The sequence below is a fragment of the Aphelocoma coerulescens genome, chromosome 17 (genome assembly GCF_041296385.1).
Source record: "Aphelocoma coerulescens isolate FSJ_1873_10779 chromosome 17, UR_Acoe_1.0, whole genome shotgun sequence".
NCBI lineage: Eukaryota > Metazoa > Chordata > Aves > Passeriformes > Corvidae > Aphelocoma > Aphelocoma coerulescens.
The window spans coordinates 10,326,637-10,344,398 of NC_091030.1; the positions used below are offsets into that span (position 1 = coordinate 10,326,637).

Here is a 17,762-nt window from a genome sequence, read left to right on the forward strand (position 1 = left end):
TATGAAATCCATCATTTCCCTCTGGAATATTGTTTTGGCACCAGGGAGAAGTGCCTCGGGACAGAGAGTCTCGTCAAAATGTACTTGCCCAGACAGTACAGCTTGTGTTCCAAAATACATAACTTATGTGAGTTTAAGCAGTTTACAAGAGCAAAAGTGAAAAGGGGAAACATACTGTTCTCCCGGACAAGGCAGAATTCCAAAGTGCTCTGGCTCTCCAAGGTACAGTCTAAATCTACTGGGACATTAGGTTCACTCTGCTTCTCCAGCCGATACTGAGGACCTGAAACATAAAGTAACTTGTAAAATCATCTGTTTTCTAACAAAGTGATGGCTTAGCACGTTCAACTAACACGAGGTTACTCGCAGCCCAGGAGCACAGCAGGTGGGTGTTGATGTCTCAAAGCCCTTTGCCAAAGGGAAGGGCCCTGTCAGAAGCTGGAGGATGGTGTGGAAGGAAACAAAACATTCCCGTTGTCTTCAGCTGTCCCCGGTGTGACCTGACAAACCCCTGCCCAACACTCCCATGTTGTTCCTACACCAGATGAGCCTGTACCAAACCCCCTGCCCGTACTGCGGGGCAGGAGTCCGGCCTGGTGTGGGAAATGCCTGCTCAGACCTTGGTGTACACCCGGGGGGATTTTCTGGGCATCTTTCCAGAGTGAAGAAGCCCCCTGTGTTTGCTTCCTGCTGCTTATCCCTCTTGCCTGCACAGAGCACTGGGAAATACCTGGGAAGGAAATCAGCCCTTCCTTATGAACTGCATTTTGTGGTGAAACCCACACGTGCAGCCGGGCAGGGCTCAGCTGCTCTCACTTGCCAGCAGTGACCGGCGCTGCTTCCCCGGCTGGGCTGGGACCATGTGCCACGGGGGCCTGGCATCACCCCCAGCTCCAGGCTGCATGGAGCAGGCAGGTCACCGAGAGGCAGATTTTAGCTTTCTCCAGAGTTCTGTGCACTATTACCACTGAGCTGCATCACGCAGAGGGACAGATGCTGCTGCTTTAAATGAATTATTTTCACACTTTAACAGTAGATGTTGAAGGTTCAGGTGCCAACTTCTTTCTTCCCCAACCAAATCCCTGAAGTAAGGACAATACCACTTAAAAAGGTGTTTTACAAAAATTGTTTTTACAAAAACTAGGCCATTAAACCAAAAATCTTTTCGTTGAATGGATCTTTAAACTACATGCCTTAACTGGAACAAAACCAGGACACACTGATCCAACTCCAGGTGAAGCCCCACGAGCCAGCTGTAGCCCTGCTGTCCTGACAGTGGTCGGGAGAGGCACTGGCTGGGTGGGGGGATCCCAAGTGCACCAAGCTCCAGGTGGGACCCCGAAGAAGAAAAGCCCCTTCCAAGGGCAGGAGCTGGTGGGGGCCAGTGCCCTCCTGTCCTCGCTCCACCCTGCAGCAGCACAGGGTGACTCCACTCCTGCTCACACTTGAGAGCTGAAGTGCACACCAAGTTCTCAGCTGTGTATTTTCCATATAATCCAGTAAAATAACCTAAACAGACACCAGAAAAATCTTAAGTGATTCAAAGCCCCTTTAACCAGGTCTCAACGTAACAAAAAACCTGGAACTGAAATAACGAAATCTATTCCCTCTTCACCAGTACTTAAAAGATTTCTGACTGTTTGCTGACTTTGAATTAAGAGCATATATGATGAAATATTTAAAATATATTAAAAAATTAAGTCTTTCAGCCTCCAATGGCATGCCTAAGGAATGGAATTTGTTAGCCAATTAATTTTAAATTTACTACAGCAGAATTTCAATTACAGCTTCTCATTCCATCTCCCCAAAGCCACGTGAAGCACTCCCTGCTTGGCCCAGGCACGTTCCCTCCCCGAGTGGAGCATTACGGACACCTCATATTCCCAATGCCACTCAGAGCAGATACAGTGCCAGGCTTTTTGCAGGACACAGGAGGAGCCCCAGCAGCTCCCACCCTGCCCAGCGATGGCACGTGGAGCTGCCAAAGCATCTGCAGCGCAAACCACGCTCGAAAAGCGGCGGAGACGTCTCAGTGCAGCACAAAGAAAGGCAAACAGATCCAGCACCATCACTGCTCCTCTCCCGGCTACTGGAAATGTGATTAACAATTTAAATTTAAAATAAATTAAATAAACAGAGGCCTGCTTGTTAGGCAGAAGCAAAATATACTGAATTGAAACAAATCTCAAAGCAGTAAATAAATTTGGATTTAAAATCTGGTGTAGGTTTAAGAACAGGCCAGTGACAGCAAAACCCAATGGCTTTGTTCATCCCAAGCACCTCCCAGAGATTCCCAATCTACATCCAAGGGAACTGCTGGCTCCCATCTGGACATCTGTGGTGTTGGTACCCGGTCCCAAACCCCTGCTCAATGGGGGCAAACCCTGACATGATGAAAGGTTAAATGCAGGCAGGGTTCACCGTTCCTCTGTGTGGATCTGATTCCACCAGCTGGATCCACCCCAAAAACAGCATCAGCCATATCAGAAACAGCCCCCACGCAGCTGAACTCTGTGGAGAGCCATCAGGGATCACACCCCTCAACACACCCTCCAGTGGCAAAGGATCGTTTTTATCTGGAGCAGCTTGAGAATTCCATGATCAGGTAAATCGTTTTACCCAGTTTGTGTCAAGCCTGTATTAACTCTGCTAATAAAGCAGGGAAATAAAGCTCCAGAGCAGGAACCAGGTCAAGCTGCCCTACAGATAACGCCTTAAAAACAGAAAATACAGAGAAATTAATAAAAAAGTGTAAATGGATTTTTAGAGAGTATCTACTCTTCAATTATGCTTTAAATATCTGTCCACATTTACACGACCTCTGCTTCCCAACAGATGAAGAACGTTAGGCTGAGTCTGTGGAGGAGTTTTACTACCAGGCTTCTCTCACAAGTTCAAATGATGTCACTGTAGTAGGAATATTGGATAATTTAATGGTCTCCTAATGCAATCCTGCGCTGTGAATTTCAACAAAATTTCAAGTGGCAATACCAAAGATGGATTTTATAGATTTCTGTAATCTCATTCAAATGTTCAGTGTAAAAAAAACCTTTAAAATCCTGGCATGGACTGGCCTGGCCAGTGCCCCAAGCCAAGCTCTCCTGCTGATGGCAGCTCCCAGGGCTCCACACCCGTCCTGTGGGTGATCCTCCATCACACACATCCCTTCCATCTAAATCCCTGCTGAACCACTCTCACCATGGATTCTGCCCACAAATACCCACTTGGCTATTTCAAGACACCCCTTTAGAGACAGGAATGTTCATCAGGAATTAAATACAAGGCAGCAGACCCCAAGACCCACAGCTTCCCCATGAGCACACAAAGGTGCCTGGGAAGAATCCCACCCTGTAATCAAATTAAGCGTCCCCCTTGCAGAAGGGAACGGCCACCCGCATACCAACAAACCAATTCTGTTGCCATTTAAGCTGCAAAGCTTTCAGAAAGGGCTTTTGAAAGCATGACCCATCAGTTCTAATTTTTAAAACTTATCCTTTCAGTCAAGACTAGAAAAAGGCCCATTCCAACTTTTATCTCCACTACAAAGTGCTGTTATCTTGGGCTGTTGTCAGGAGCTCTCTCTCTCTTTCTGCTGACAAGCAGAGACTAGAGAGATAAGATTGGGAACGAATCTCACTTCTCTGAGTAAATAAATAATCAATACTCATCTAAATGTAAATGAGAAAGTATCCCCCTCCGATAACAGGGCTCTTATCAAACAGCCAATTTTCTGCAGACATTTGGCCTCAACCAAATCACCATCATTCAGCCCCAGCCTAATGGCTAAAAATCGTAACTAAATTGAACCGATCACCAGAGATCAACTAAGTTCAGCCATGGCTACTATGGGTTCAAATGTTTGGAATGCAATTTTTCCCCCATTAACTTTCAATAGCAATGAAGAATGCCACGGTCAGGGGTGAATCTGCACAATAAACAATACTAACACTGCAACAGGGAACCAGGCTTTAAACAAAAACCCAACCAAACCCCTCTCCATCTCCAAACTAGTTACTAGAGTGAAATAAGGATTATAGAAAGGATATTTAATGTTTGTGGACTTCTCAAGCCTAAACTAAAAAGACCAGTATCAACAAAAAACCCCAAATGGTTGAAAACTGAGCCTATATTTTACAGAGTTAGTCTTTGCAACAAAACACATCCCTACCCCTGTGTATCCCTCTCTTCACCTTCAAGAGCTCCCATAATTCTCACCAACACCCCAGTTTCACCTGTGCTTTCTGTCAGCTGTTTCTGCTCCCTTTACAGTCCATGCTTTTGTCCAAAACACTTCTGAATTTCCCATTTCCATGACATTTACCTCCTGAATTTATTACGCTGCTGAGGAAAATAATTCCTTTTGTTCCAATGAGCCATTGCCACCCCAGTGTTTGGGGCGAGCAGCTCCTGTCTCCGAACTACCAGGATAAACCCTTCCCAACTCCCTGTCCCCACCACCTGCACTTCACAGACACCTCTCGTACCCAGTTGTGCCTTTTCCTCACTAGAAAAGCCCTACCCTCCTCAGCATCTGCTCCTCTTTCCACGTGCCTGATCCATTTCCACACTCATCCCTTTATGCATCTCTTCATTTCTCTTTTTTGAGACAAAATATAGCAATTAAGATGTGGGTACGTTGGGATTTATGGACCCAACTCCTGTTGTTCCATTTGCCTTTCTGCCTGCTCCTACAAGGAGCTGAAGTGTTCAGAGGACTACCCGTGATGACGCCGGATACTTTTCCTGACTGATGGAAGGTAATTAGAGCCCATCATTGTACACATATAGTTACAGTTGCTTTTCACCATGTATATTATTTTGTACTCATTGACACTGAATTCCCTCTCTCATTTTATTGTCCTGTCACTCAGCACTGTGGATACCTCTGCAGTGCTTCACAGACAGCTTTTATTTGCACTATTCTTACCTCTTTTGTATCAACAGCACATTTTGTCACATCAGCATTCACATCCTTTCCATGCCCCACATTAACGAACAATGCAGGTTCCACCAGTTCCACTGGAGCTCCACCAGTAACCTAGTTACTAATCACTGAGGGCCATTATTCCTATTCTTTGTTTCCTGTCTTTTAATCAATTATTAATCCATGTGAGGATCCTCCTTCTCATCCTGTGACAGCTTAATTGCTTTATGAGCTTTTGTCAAATCTTTTTTGGAAATCTAAGCATGCCATGGAAAACCCACCATCCCATTCAGATGGTCTCTGGCTCCCTCACAGCCTGCTCACAGTGCTGGAGCACAGCCTGCTCTGCCACAGCCATGCCTGTGTTTGCCCCTGTGAGTTGCACTTGCTCACATGTCATCCATTAATTCTGCTCTTTGCTAGGGGTTCCCGTTCCAGTCTCACCGTTTGCTGGTGAGAAAGCCCAGGCAAACCGGTCTGTCCTTGAACTCCTTCCACAAATCCCTGCCACCACCCACACCCGAGAGCAGCGGGTGCCAGCAACACGTCAAACATCGTGTCATGGTGCAGCATCTCCACTCCTGACCTCCAGCACACCTCAGGCTCTGCTGCTGCTTGCAGGGCTTTGCAAGAACCACAGAATCACAGAACGGTTTGGGGCAGAAAGGAACCCTAAAGCTCGTCTCGTCCCTTCCCCTGCCATGGCAGGGACACCTTCCACTGTCCCAGGTTGCTCCACGCCCTGTTCAACCTTGGACACTTCCAGGGGTGGAGCAGCCACAGCTGCTCTGGGCAAAGGAAATAACAAAGGAAAAGAAAAAATAACACAGAAAATAAGAAAGAAAAAATCAGAAATGTGGGCAGTTAGGCAGCCACATCCAAACAGCCACGGTGAGAGATGCTAGGCAGGAGGGAACAAGCAAAAGGGAACTGAGCTGTGCCTCAGCACTGTCCACAGGCAGAAGACAGGAGAGCAGTCAAAAAACCCCTGTTGATAAACACTTAACACTGATGTCTGTGGGACTTTCCATTTCAAGTCCCTCCTTTCACAAGGATTTGTGATTTATTGCCTCACTGTTCCATCCCTGGGCTTTGAAAACACGATTCTGCTTGAGTTTAAACTATATTTATATTTATTTTTTTGTTATCGCTTTTTTATTATTGCTATAGAAAATATTTGCTGGAAATATGTTGCAGCTATTACAAGGTCATAAAAAAGAGGAGATTTATGTATTTCTATCATTTCAAATAGTCTGTCAGAAAGTATCAGTCGTGCTAAGTGTAAGACTGCTGGATTCCAGTGTTCCCTCTGCCAGCACATGGGCAGCAGATGGAGGAATTAAAATAGCTCAGTGTGGAGGCTCCTTGGGTGCTGGCTGGGAGGAGGGAAACCGAGGCAGCTCCTCATCCCCCTGGGGAGGCTCGGGGGAACCCTGGCTTCCCATGGATGCTGGACACGGCCCCTGGGCCAGGGGACGAGCACTGGACCATAAACAAAAAGGGCTGAGGGAGGAGCGGGATGAATCCACTGCAGAGAGCAGAGAAAGCGGGAACAGGGAGAGGGCTCTGGCCTCCTTCTGAGGGAGTTTTCTTAGAACTTGACAGAAGGGGCAGGATTCCATTGTGTGCTTGGCAATGACAATAAAACAACAGAAAATATGTAAACAGTGCGAGAGGAACTGGCTGCAGAGCAGAATGTTTACATCTCCAATCCTGCTGCTGTGAGGACGTCTTAAATCTGTTTATCTGCTAAAAATCCCCAAAGCCCCTCAACACCTCTGAAGTGGAATAAAGATTTTATCATTACAAATGCAAATACTGGTTAATAAATAAAGATATTTAAATAGTGAAAACAAACTTCTAACATTATGCACAAGCATGAAAGGTTTTTTTTTAGCCCAATCTGTTTTTCCTTAACTTGCACTGTTGTGACATTACTGAATTTTACACACAGTTATCTGCCGCTCTCCACAGAAATACAGATGGTTTTTGTAGAAATAAACAGTCATTTATATGAAACAATTGTAAAATAGTTTATGGAAACCAGTGGTGTAATGCATTCAAATAAATGCCAGGCCCGGTTGATGGAGAGCCAAGGTGTTAAATCACACTGCTCAGGAATTCAGCTGTGGGAAACAGATAGTAAATCCAGAGTGACAGAATTTCCAGTGATGGCAAAGGTTTCTGACATCTAGTCCAGTACACAAAAACTACAGCAGTTCAAACCTATTTTACTTAACATTACCTTGACAGCCAGTGAAATTAAAGAATTTAGTCAAAAGCCCCTTAAAAAGAAACAAACACTTCATTTCTGGATTGCTTTTCTGGGGAACAGCAAATGTGCAGCACAGCCAGCAGCAACCTGGGCTGTGCACAGCATCAACAGAAGGGTTTTACTTAATTGATACCTTTTTGCATTAGCAATACGTAGCTCTAAATAAAGCTGGGACAAAATCATCCTGCTTGATCTATAATGTAAAGCACCCACAGCAGAAATCCAATATACAGATTTTATTTTAAACTCCCAGCTCTGGGAGGCGGCGCGGGGGCAGCGGCTGCCCCGGCCCGGCCGTTCTGCTGCTGCCCAGAATCGTCCCCGAGGGACCATCCTGGGGCCCGGCCCAGAGGGGCATCCCTGACAGATCAGCACGAGGGCTCTCCCACCACTGCATTATCAAGTGACCAAGGTGCTTTTCCCTGGCTAGGAAGACACCAGTGACTGTTCTGCAGATTTAGGCAGCACAACCATGGTGCACTCGAGGGTTCATGAACACAGAGCAGGGAGGAACTGGTCCCATGAAGGTACCAGGTACCAGCACAGTCTCTGTTCATCAGAGTGGGTGAAACAAACACAAAAATCTCAGTCACCCAAACACTGAGCTGCATGTTTAAAATGTCACATAAATTACAGCATTATTACCAATCCAGAAGAACCAGTAGCCACGTGAATTCGATACCAACAGTTCCAAAACAGACTCTGTTCAATATTTCACTTTCATTTCAGAGGCCAGGCATAAAAAATTCTTCTCACCCATCCAGGCTGATATCCAGCCCCCCACCAGCCCAAGGCACAGGGCTAACTAGCCACTGCTGTTCTGACCAATTATTCACAACCTTTACTCCCAACGAGCTGTTCCATGGACACCAACATCCCCATCCCCCGGCACACCAGGGTCTGCTCAGCGTCACCAGGCTGGGGAGAAAGGGTGTGTGGAATAAATCATCCCTGCTGCAGAGCAGAGCTGCAGTTTGGAGGCAGAAGGAAATCATTCCCAGCAGTTCCATCACCCCTCTCTGCACCGAGGGGCTTGCCCTGCTCACCCATCCTGCTGCGGGGAATACCCTACAAAAACGAGCAGTGAGCAGCTTTTCCCCTTTCTGGATCAGCTCCTGGTTGGGAGTGGTGAGTGGAGCCAAGCCCAGCTCTGGGAATGCTGGCACAGGGTGCAGAGCGTCCTGACCCACAGGAGCCAGGCAGCTCCTGACCCAGCGAGGCACCAGCACAGCAGGGACAGTGTGGGAACAGCGTGGGGACAGCGTGGGGACAGCGGGGCTGTGTCCCACCTGCGCCTCGAGAGGGACCTGACTGGGGCTCTGCAGACACCGGTGCTCTCTGTAATGCAAATCCTGCTGATAGAAACAGCTTAAAATGAGGAAACCCAGGACTGCTGAAGTATTTCCAGGTAAAGCCATTCATAACCCGGGCACCAGGCTCTGCAGGGATGCTGTAATGATCCAAAACAAAGCTCTCGGAGCCAGAGAAACTCACAACTACCATTAAGCAGAAAAGCACGAGTGTGAACACAAGGAAATACAAATTAATTGGCTTTTCACTGTCACAGATGCTGGGGCTTCCATCCCAGAAAGAGTCAGAGCAAACATATGCATCGCCTACTCGAACATATTTACTTTTAAATTTAAACTCCTCAGTTACCATCATTCCATGACAGTATCAAACTTTAATGACAGTTTATTCTAATTGTAGTTCATCTGTTAAAAGTGCTTTAATCACAGGACTGTGGCTTTCCATAGTTTCTTTTATCTTTTTAATTCTCCTTTTTTTAAATGTATGAATAAATACATACATGTGCAATCAAAATACACACACACACCTCCCTTTATAGATATTTTTTTGCCCTACTCTCCCACCAACAAGGTAAGATGAGGAAGGAAAGCCCCAGCAAAGCCCACAGCTCCTCTAGCAGCTGTTTTAGAACATTTAAGACATGAAATTTGACATTAAATGTGGTGCTGACACTGACAGGCCAGAAACTGAATTTTAAACCACAACTCAGATCTCCCCAGCTGCTCCTCAAAGATGAGCCCCAAGCAGAACTCTTCATCTGAGAGTCTCCAGGTTCTGAGGGGTAACTTAAACTTTGTGCAAACAAATCTGAAACATGGGAATGATCAACCAGCACAAAACCTGGGTCTGTAACACACTGTGCTCCCAGGTACCTGAGGACGGAATAGGCTCTTTTCCCTGGCCTTGGCAGCTGTAATTCCTCTGATTCTGGTGTAGAGACTAAAATATGATATGGAGACTTTTATCTTTAAGCCCTACCCCTGTTTCTTGAATCTTTCTCTTTTCTTATTATTCAGCTTCCTTTGGCAGTGAAATAATACACTTAAACAGACCAGAAAGATTATTTTAGACTATTTTTGGTCACTTTACACATTTTAAAGAATGCAAAAAGCACTGGTTGACAGCTGTTAGGGACTTGAATGTTATTGCAAAGCAGCTGTTTTCATTTATCGAAAAAGTATTAATCTTTCTCCAAACTCACAGAACACTGAGCTAATAACTCTCCCTCTAACCTACGGAAAATACAGGTCACGTCTGTGCAATGTTGGCAGAAGGTTTTGTTTATAACAATTAAACTTGTAGAGCATTTTGTTCTTAAAAGGACTGAGCCTTTCTGGTCGGGGGATGTTTGCAGTCGGAGGCAGCTATTAAATAATAATCAGTAGCATGTTCACCCTGCAAAGAATTTCTACTTAAAATCAGACAAGATTAATCAGAGGAGACTTCTCTGTTCACTAGAAATTTCAGATGAAGAGAGGCTGACACGGACCAGGAACAGGCAGGATTATTCCAACATTTCAGCATTTTACGTTGTTTAGTTTTGCCTCCCATCTCCTTCTAAGAACAATCGGTTTTTATATACTGACATCGATGCTTAATTTGTTTGAAAACAAAGCCTCTGCACACATCCTCTCTGCACTGTTATTTACTTTACATTAGTATTTATAGTCCATTCAGTCGAGCTCTGGAGGAGAAGGCAACTGGCGTCCCAGGGAATGTGTTTGTTGAAGAGCAGCAGGAATGAGACAGCTCACAGGCAGGGAGATAACTTCCAAGTGTACATATAGTTCCTGCACATATTTAATTTGAGAATCACCATGGCATCAAGATACATGAAGTATCAAGGATGAAGTCATCGTCTTTCTTATGTTCTTAAAATCGTAATCCATGCAAACATATTTTATAGGGAATATTGAGTGCAGGCTTTGGTGCAGATATAAAAAGCCTGATAAGATCTCCTTGCCTGCTGCATACTGTGGGCTGCTGTCAGCCCCAGCCTCAGCTGAGCTGTGGGATAGGAGCATAGGCTGTGCCTTCCACCTTGGAAGAACTGTGCCTGCCTTGGTCCAACTGAGCCCTCCTGAAAAGGCAGGATTTAAAATACACATCTACCACAACCCAAATTTCTTACATGTTAATGGGGTAACACATGAGTATTGGTGAATGTAAGACCAGCAGAAAAACACATCAGACTGACTGAGCAGGAAAATAATTTCCCAGTAAAGCAAATCAGGTTCTAGGAGTACTGGTGTCTTACAGTTCTGCAACATGATCTGTATGACCTACAAAACTTCCTCTGCCAGGCCCGAGGGTGGGATTTTCAAGCATGCCTAACAGCTACCTGCTCCAGAAGTTAATGTTAAGACTGTTCCTGATCTCTGGGGAGCAGAATTATCCCAAGTACTAAAACACCCAAATCTCACCTTCTAAAACAGCTTTTCAGGACTCGGTTATTAGAGCTGTTCAAAATCCAGACAGCACCGTATCTGACATTTTTACTGATAAATTCAAAGAGAACAGGAAGTTCTTATGCTCCCAATCTCCAGCGTGTGAGTTCTTTTCTGCAGATCTGCCACACTGCAGAGAGATTTTATATTTACACCATCGGCTGCTGAAGTGCTCAAAGAAACACTCTCAAGGAGATGTAGGCATGGCAGGATTATACAACAATCCTTAAACTACCTGTGGACACTGGGGGTTCTCCAAGGGCCATTATCCCGGTGCCTGAGCAGTGCCAGGCCTGCGCTGTGCCCAGCCAGGTTCCTGTGGCACCAATGGAGCTTCCAGCTCTCCTCCCTGTGGCTGGGGCATCCCCCCATCCTCGGGCTCTTTCTCTCCCTTTTGGGCTATTTTCAGAAAGCCCTCTTGCATGAGCAGTGCCCCTGAGCCCCCCTCAAGGTGGTCCATCCTGGATTAGACCAGTCTCTCCCGGAAGCTCATCCCACAACTGCAGTGTTTTATTTCCAGCCCTCCCATGAAATATCCCTGTACAATACACGGTGCTGAGCATGCAATAGGTTAAACAAATTGATGATAAAGTATTCGACTTCGTTAGTTTTCATTACCATAAGAAAACATCAATTACATTTTCTATTTTATGAGTGTACACAGGGGAATCCATTACAGTAAGAGAGAGGTTATATGACTCTTTCTGCTGCTTCTTTCCTCAGCAAAAAGAACAGTTTGTTTTCAAAGCCAGTGACACCAGCCCAGAGGAAGGGAAGGCACACCGGCGTATCTGCATAGACAGCTCCTATCCTGATTTATCCAGCCTGGCTCCAACTAATTAAACATCTGCCTCAACAATTTCCTCTGCAGATTTATCTTCTCCAGTATACAGCACTGACTGGTTGTTACAGGCTTTTTCCTAACTTGCAGCCATTCCCATGTACTCCTCCCAGTTGGTTATTTGGGCACGTGGCAGGAGATGATCCAGCATCCCCATTAACCCCCTGTGGGTGCTTGTGGTGGGACAGGTCACCAGGTCCCACAGTCCTGCTGCAGGACAACCACGTCCTCTAGGAAAGGACTCGGGGCCGTGGCTTGCTCAGCTGCAATACATCCAGTTATTTCACCACCTGCATTTCCCCTTGACTGACTCAAATATTATTCTAAAATGGTCAGGGTTCATATGTCAAAAGCCTTGAGACACTAAGAAAGAAAAATTGCAAGGAAGGTGAAATAGTTTGAACATTTTGCAATAATTTTATCTAAATAGAGCTAGGCACAGTCAGAATATTGCTTCTGTTTTTTCAGGCCTCTTTCTATGAAGCAAAGGTTGTAGCCCACTTCTGTCTCCTACTGACCAGTATCTTGCTGTAACAAATAATCTTTACTGGCTGAATAAAGTATTTAGAGAAAACTAGTCTAGTGTTTCAGCCCTGGTCATGCTGAACAAACCCTTCCCAACTGTCCCACAGGAATTCCTCAAATTTTCCTCACCCAAAGTAGCCAACGCAGGTTTGCATTTTCCTATCAATTCAGGACCAGTCCGAAAAATGTCCTATAAATCAGTGGTGAAAACAGGCCAGAAAGCAACTGCTTCTACCAGTACTTGAGAACAGCATAAGCTGTAATGTGTTAAATTCATTTGTCCTGAAAAGGCTGATCTGGAGGCCCATTGAAGACAGGCAGAAAAGCTCACAAGCATTTCAGTTTTATTAAAATATTCCAAAAACTTTAAATAAACATGTTCAGTCTATTTTTGGTAACGACTTTTTAAAAACCAGACCATTTAGAAACATTGCTGAATGAGGAGAAATGCTTCTCCTAAATTATGTCTTATATTTTATTCAGAACTTTGACATCCTAATCCACTGGTTAATAATGACCTGAACCACCCTGGCCCAGGCCTGTGCTGTGCTAATGGTTTGATCTGCAACTCCACTTATCCCTGCATCTCCCCGACAGTGAGAGGCACATCTTCTCCAGTGATGAAGGATCTGCTGGTAGGTGAGGAATGATGGCAAAATCTTTTCCTATTCCTGCTCCACTCTCTCTGTGCCCACTGTGGTGGCACCCTGAGTTCCCCCTGCCCTCAGCAGCATTCCCAGCCCGTGGCAGATGGGGACTGGTACTGCCTGTCCGGATCCAGAGGGTCCCCTCTGTGCACACAGCTACAATTGCTGCTGCTTTGAAGATGACAGCAAGAGCTTCCTAAGCCCTCCCACCCCCTAAAGCCGGATAAACCACATTTTGGGAGAGGGATGTAACTGGGAAAAAGGAAAGGTTTAGATATGCTAAATTAATGTTAATAAAAATTTCTGATTTACCAATTCAATACACAAATACCTGATCTGAGAAATTGCTTCAGCCATGTGCCAGCATTACAGGACAATCCCAAGAAAGCACTGTGGGTTCTTATCAGCAGTTAAAAAATAAGGATTTCATTTATGGAACACAGTAATTTGGGAATTCTAGCAGGAAGCTTCCCCAGAGCGAGCACTCTGCTTGCAGTGACCCCAATGCATGGAGCTTACAGCTGCAGGAATTCTGGCCATGCCTGGACACAAGCACAACCAAAACCTGCAAACACCAAGTATTCCAAGAAATCCAATTACATGTTCCCATGTAAACATGCCTGTAAGTAACCAAAAGGTTTGTAGTCGTGATTTCCACTACGGTTATATGCACAGCAGGGGTGCTGGTGATCTCTCAGAGAGGTGCGATATCACATGGATAATTAATAAAAAGTAAATTGAAATGATTTCTTATATAGTTATCCCCCACACCAAGTGACATATACATGCCTATATAGCCTGTTCCTGAAAAGGGTTCTGAGCAGGAGGGCCAAGTGAACATTTTAGCTCAAGGGACAAATGCCACATCCATCCCTTTTCTAAACTACTGAGGAAAAGTAACAAAGTCAAAGCAGAATCAAATTTCAAATGGACAAAGAATAAAACATCTGTTACACGAAGGGGGGAAGCAATTTAAAGACTGAGTTAAGTGAATCTTTTAGCAGCCTCCCTTCAGGGAAGGGAAATCTGACCCCAGGAAATAAATAAAAGTCACCCAAAAAGTGAACAAAAGAGGTGCTTGAAAAAACCCCAACACCATTCATCGCTGCTAACGACTTGTTCATTATGAGTGATGATGGATAAAGACTTCTCACGCTGAGATGAAATCAAGATTTATATGCATTGTTTCCTCTCCCAACTTGTGGGAAGATCATCATCATTTAATTCTATCTCTGCGGCCAGTGATGGGCATCCAGAGAGCTGGTTATCACACGGCGCAGTCAGCTGGCAAGGGCCGGGACGTGCCGTTGGCACATCTGGACGGAGGCGCCGCAGCCGAGGGTGAGCGATGGCTCCTGGCCACCCTCCAAATTGCTGCAGACTGGCGGGGCTCCTCTCCACCCCCCAGCACTGCTCCTCTCCACCCCCCCCCCCTTTTTTTTTTTACGAGAATCAGATTTTCATTGCTCCATTCAATTGCTCTTCTCTGCCATTTTTTACAGCTCTTATCGTTCCCTTGGAATATGGCCTTGAGACAGCTCATCCGTGTCCTTCACTGTGTTATCTCTTCTAACTTTTATTAAAACTTCAGCTCTCATCTGAAGATAGCTAATTAAATCCATGACAGATTATACACGCATTTAAAAACTGCACTGAACTACTTTTTCTAAAGAGAACAGGGTTTATTTTCTTTTCCCATAGTTAAAACTGAGGGTGTATAAGGAGGTTTCATTCATTTACAAAGACAAGATCCTTATCTTTCCCACTATATAGATGGGTTTATATTAAAGTTCCTTTGTTGCGTGACAAGACTCAGTGCAATTTCTCTCAGTAATTATTTCTTGTTGCTGGAAAGATCTCTCAGCCTTATACTTTTGAAATATATACACTAACATATATGTGAATGCACATCTACCCCCCAGAAAAACATTGTTTAAAATAGAAATACAAGTACTGTACTTTTTCCTTTTTTAAGTGTTCATATGTCTTAACTACAACAGCACTATTTTGATAATAATGCAGAAAGTAAATTTTTCTTTTTCACTACAAGTAACAATGAATCCTTGAAATTATTTAAAATCACACTAAGCATAATTTTCTTACATAAATTAAAAGTATACATACAAACTATCATGGGCTGGACTTGCTGTACTTCTACCCATCATCCCAAATTACCATGAACTGGTCTTGAATGCAAATGGCTTTGTTATCATAAATAAATATTTGCAGGAATGGATATACTGCTCTGCAGCAAACATTATGCAGCTCCTGCACTGTCAGCTTTGTGCCAGCATGGAGAACACAGACCTGTGCACAGAACTGCTGTGAGTGGGGCTGGGGCACAACCCCCCCAAAACCTGAGCAACATTCACAACAGTTAAAAAGAGATATAATATATACTCATGGAGAAAACACCCTGCCCTCTAGAAAATACGATAAATAACCCACCTGAGCCTCTCTGTGATCCCTTCCTTCTCTTTAAGGCCTTTTGTAAGATATCCTTCATGGTGACCTTCATACTGTCCACCTGAATAAGTGAGAATCCATGAGCAGCATTTCTGCAAGACAGATGCACATGCAGTTTTACAAAACAATCATCACCGGCAGCTCCCCGCAGTCCTCGTTAGCTTCAAGCAAAGCACTCGTTAGGCACGCGGTTAACGAAGTTGGGCTGTAAAGGGAAGTTAAAAGGAGAAACCAAGCAAACTGCCTTAGCAAGGCAGAGACAAAACCAGCCAAAATGGATTGAGATTCAAGGCAAGGGATGTATGGATTTTCTTAATATACTGTTATTTTCGATCACTTGATGTTCAGCATTAGAAAAGTGAGCCAGTGTTCCTGGGGGGCTCCTCATCTCCTCAGCTCGTGTCTGTGGGGTGTTTTACAGCACACAACAGGCAAGCAGCTTGCAGTGGCATTTTCATCCGTGTCCCACATATAACAAACCATTAGGGAGAAGAGGCAGAACACCCCTCAGTGGCAGCAGCTTTGCAGCACCATTGAGGCATTATTTCAATGCATTATTTCAAACCTAACAGGGTTTCTTTGGACATGTTTTTGTGAACACAATGGCACAAAGTGTCCCAGAAAGATCTAAGGCAGTGGGTCCTTGTCCTGGCCATCACCCACGGGAGAGGCCACACAGGGGGAAGGACTGCAAAGAGCAAAGGGACAGCTGTGGGGGTACTGCTGCCAAACACCGAGAGGGGCACCCCTGGGGAAGCAGAGAAGATGACAATATAATAGAAGAGACACTGAATGAGCATATCAGTAAATTTTGCCCCTTAGCCCTCGCAGTCAGTCTCGGCTCGTGTCAGTAGATGTCACTGCAGACAGTTCCAGGGAAATCCGAGAGCTGAAGGCTCCCACCGGAGAGATTGCTCTGCATGGAAAAAACGGGTTTGCAAAGCTATTTGGGCAGGAGGAGGAGCTTTGTATCTGGCAACCAGGAATTTTAATCAGGGAGTACAGCTCTATATGAACATCACAGCTGGAATATTTTTAAAAGCAACTGGCAGGCGAAAGCAATCCAAGCAACACAAGTACATCCTGAAAAACAAACCCATATTACATGTCACTTTGAAACACAAATGCTGGGACTAGAGGTTGGAGCTCAGGTCACATCAGACGAGGCATCCCCAGCCCACGCCGTGACACAGCCAGGATGGAGGAACGATACCTTTGAGCCCTCACCACTCACTGCTGCGCTCAGGGCACCGACTGCAGCGTGACACAGGGGCCAGGAACCCCCTGCCTGGGCACATGCTGGTCACAGCCTGGTGTCCTGCAGGCCACTCATGCTCTTGGGGCCAGCAGCCAAGCCTGGGCTCAGCAGATGTCCCCCCTCAGGGGGGTAAGATGCCGTTTCCCTCTCCTCGGTTGTGCGTTGGTCTCATCTGAATTTCATTTTCAATTCCCTTTGTTCCTGGCAAAATGAAACTGCCTAAAAGCCCCAAATTTATGTTCTCCAGACCATTTATTATTTATAACTCTATCTTACTCATCTTCAAACCAAAGACTCCCAACCTTTTCATACATCTACTTTTCCCTCTGTTTCTGCCGCATGTTCAGTGCAGCAGGAGCAGAGCTGAGGGAGGGAGTGCCACCACGTCTGCAGGTGACACTGCTGTCCTGGGAACAGCCCCAGGGCTCAGAGGCTCTGGCTAATGCCTGTAGTGAGTAGAGATCTTCCCAAGCACTTCACTGAGGAACAAATTTCCCCCGAAGCTGCTGAGGAGCCCCATGACCTGCATGAGTACCACACAACACCTGCCCTTCGCCCAGCAGTGCCCTGCCCAGTCTCTCTCTTCCCAAAAGCCTCACAGCTTCAGTCCCAACTGATCTGCTGAGCAAGATTCAGTGGATTCTTTAAGGTGAAAAACCTATTCTACAATTATAATTACAAAAAGGAAACTACCTTTGTGCTTTTATTTAAACAACACAAGGTTTGTCATTGAAGTGCTACATGAAAAGCCCTCCATGCTGGACCAGGCCATCACAACACGTGGTGCCTCCAGGTAATTCATACAATGCTCTGCAGTACCTACAGGAAGTTTCCAGAAAACTCCAACCAAAATAATAAAATAAATAAAGGGAAATAAATTAAAATACTCCAGGGAAAAAAGAAATTGCAAAGGCAACAGAAGTTTTCCAAAACCTGCAATGGCCAAAAGAACCGGTGTCACAATTCTCCCCTTAGTACAAAATGCTTTTCAACATTTTTAACCCCAAACAAAGCAGGGCCTGCAGCCCTCTTCCCACTGGGCATGGAGTGGCCATCAGCAGATTGCCC

General features: G+C 45.3%; 1 protein-coding gene across 3 annotated transcripts in view; it reads right to left on the reverse strand.

Moving 5' to 3' along the window:
* MAPKAP1 (MAPK associated protein 1) overlaps window positions 1-17,762 on the reverse strand; it is an 82,622-nt gene that overhangs the window by 21,002 nt on the left and 43,858 nt on the right. For 2 of the 3 annotated variants that reach the window (XM_069031770.1, XM_069031771.1), the window contains exons 7-8: window positions 15,419-15,528; window positions 176-283 (exon numbers count right to left, since the gene is read on the reverse strand). In XM_069031770.1, the coding sequence (XP_068887871.1) occupies window positions 176-283; window positions 15,419-15,528 (218 nt within the window). The remainder of the gene's footprint in view (window positions 1-175; window positions 284-15,418; window positions 15,529-17,762) is intronic. The other variant, XM_069031772.1, reaches the window with a different exon arrangement.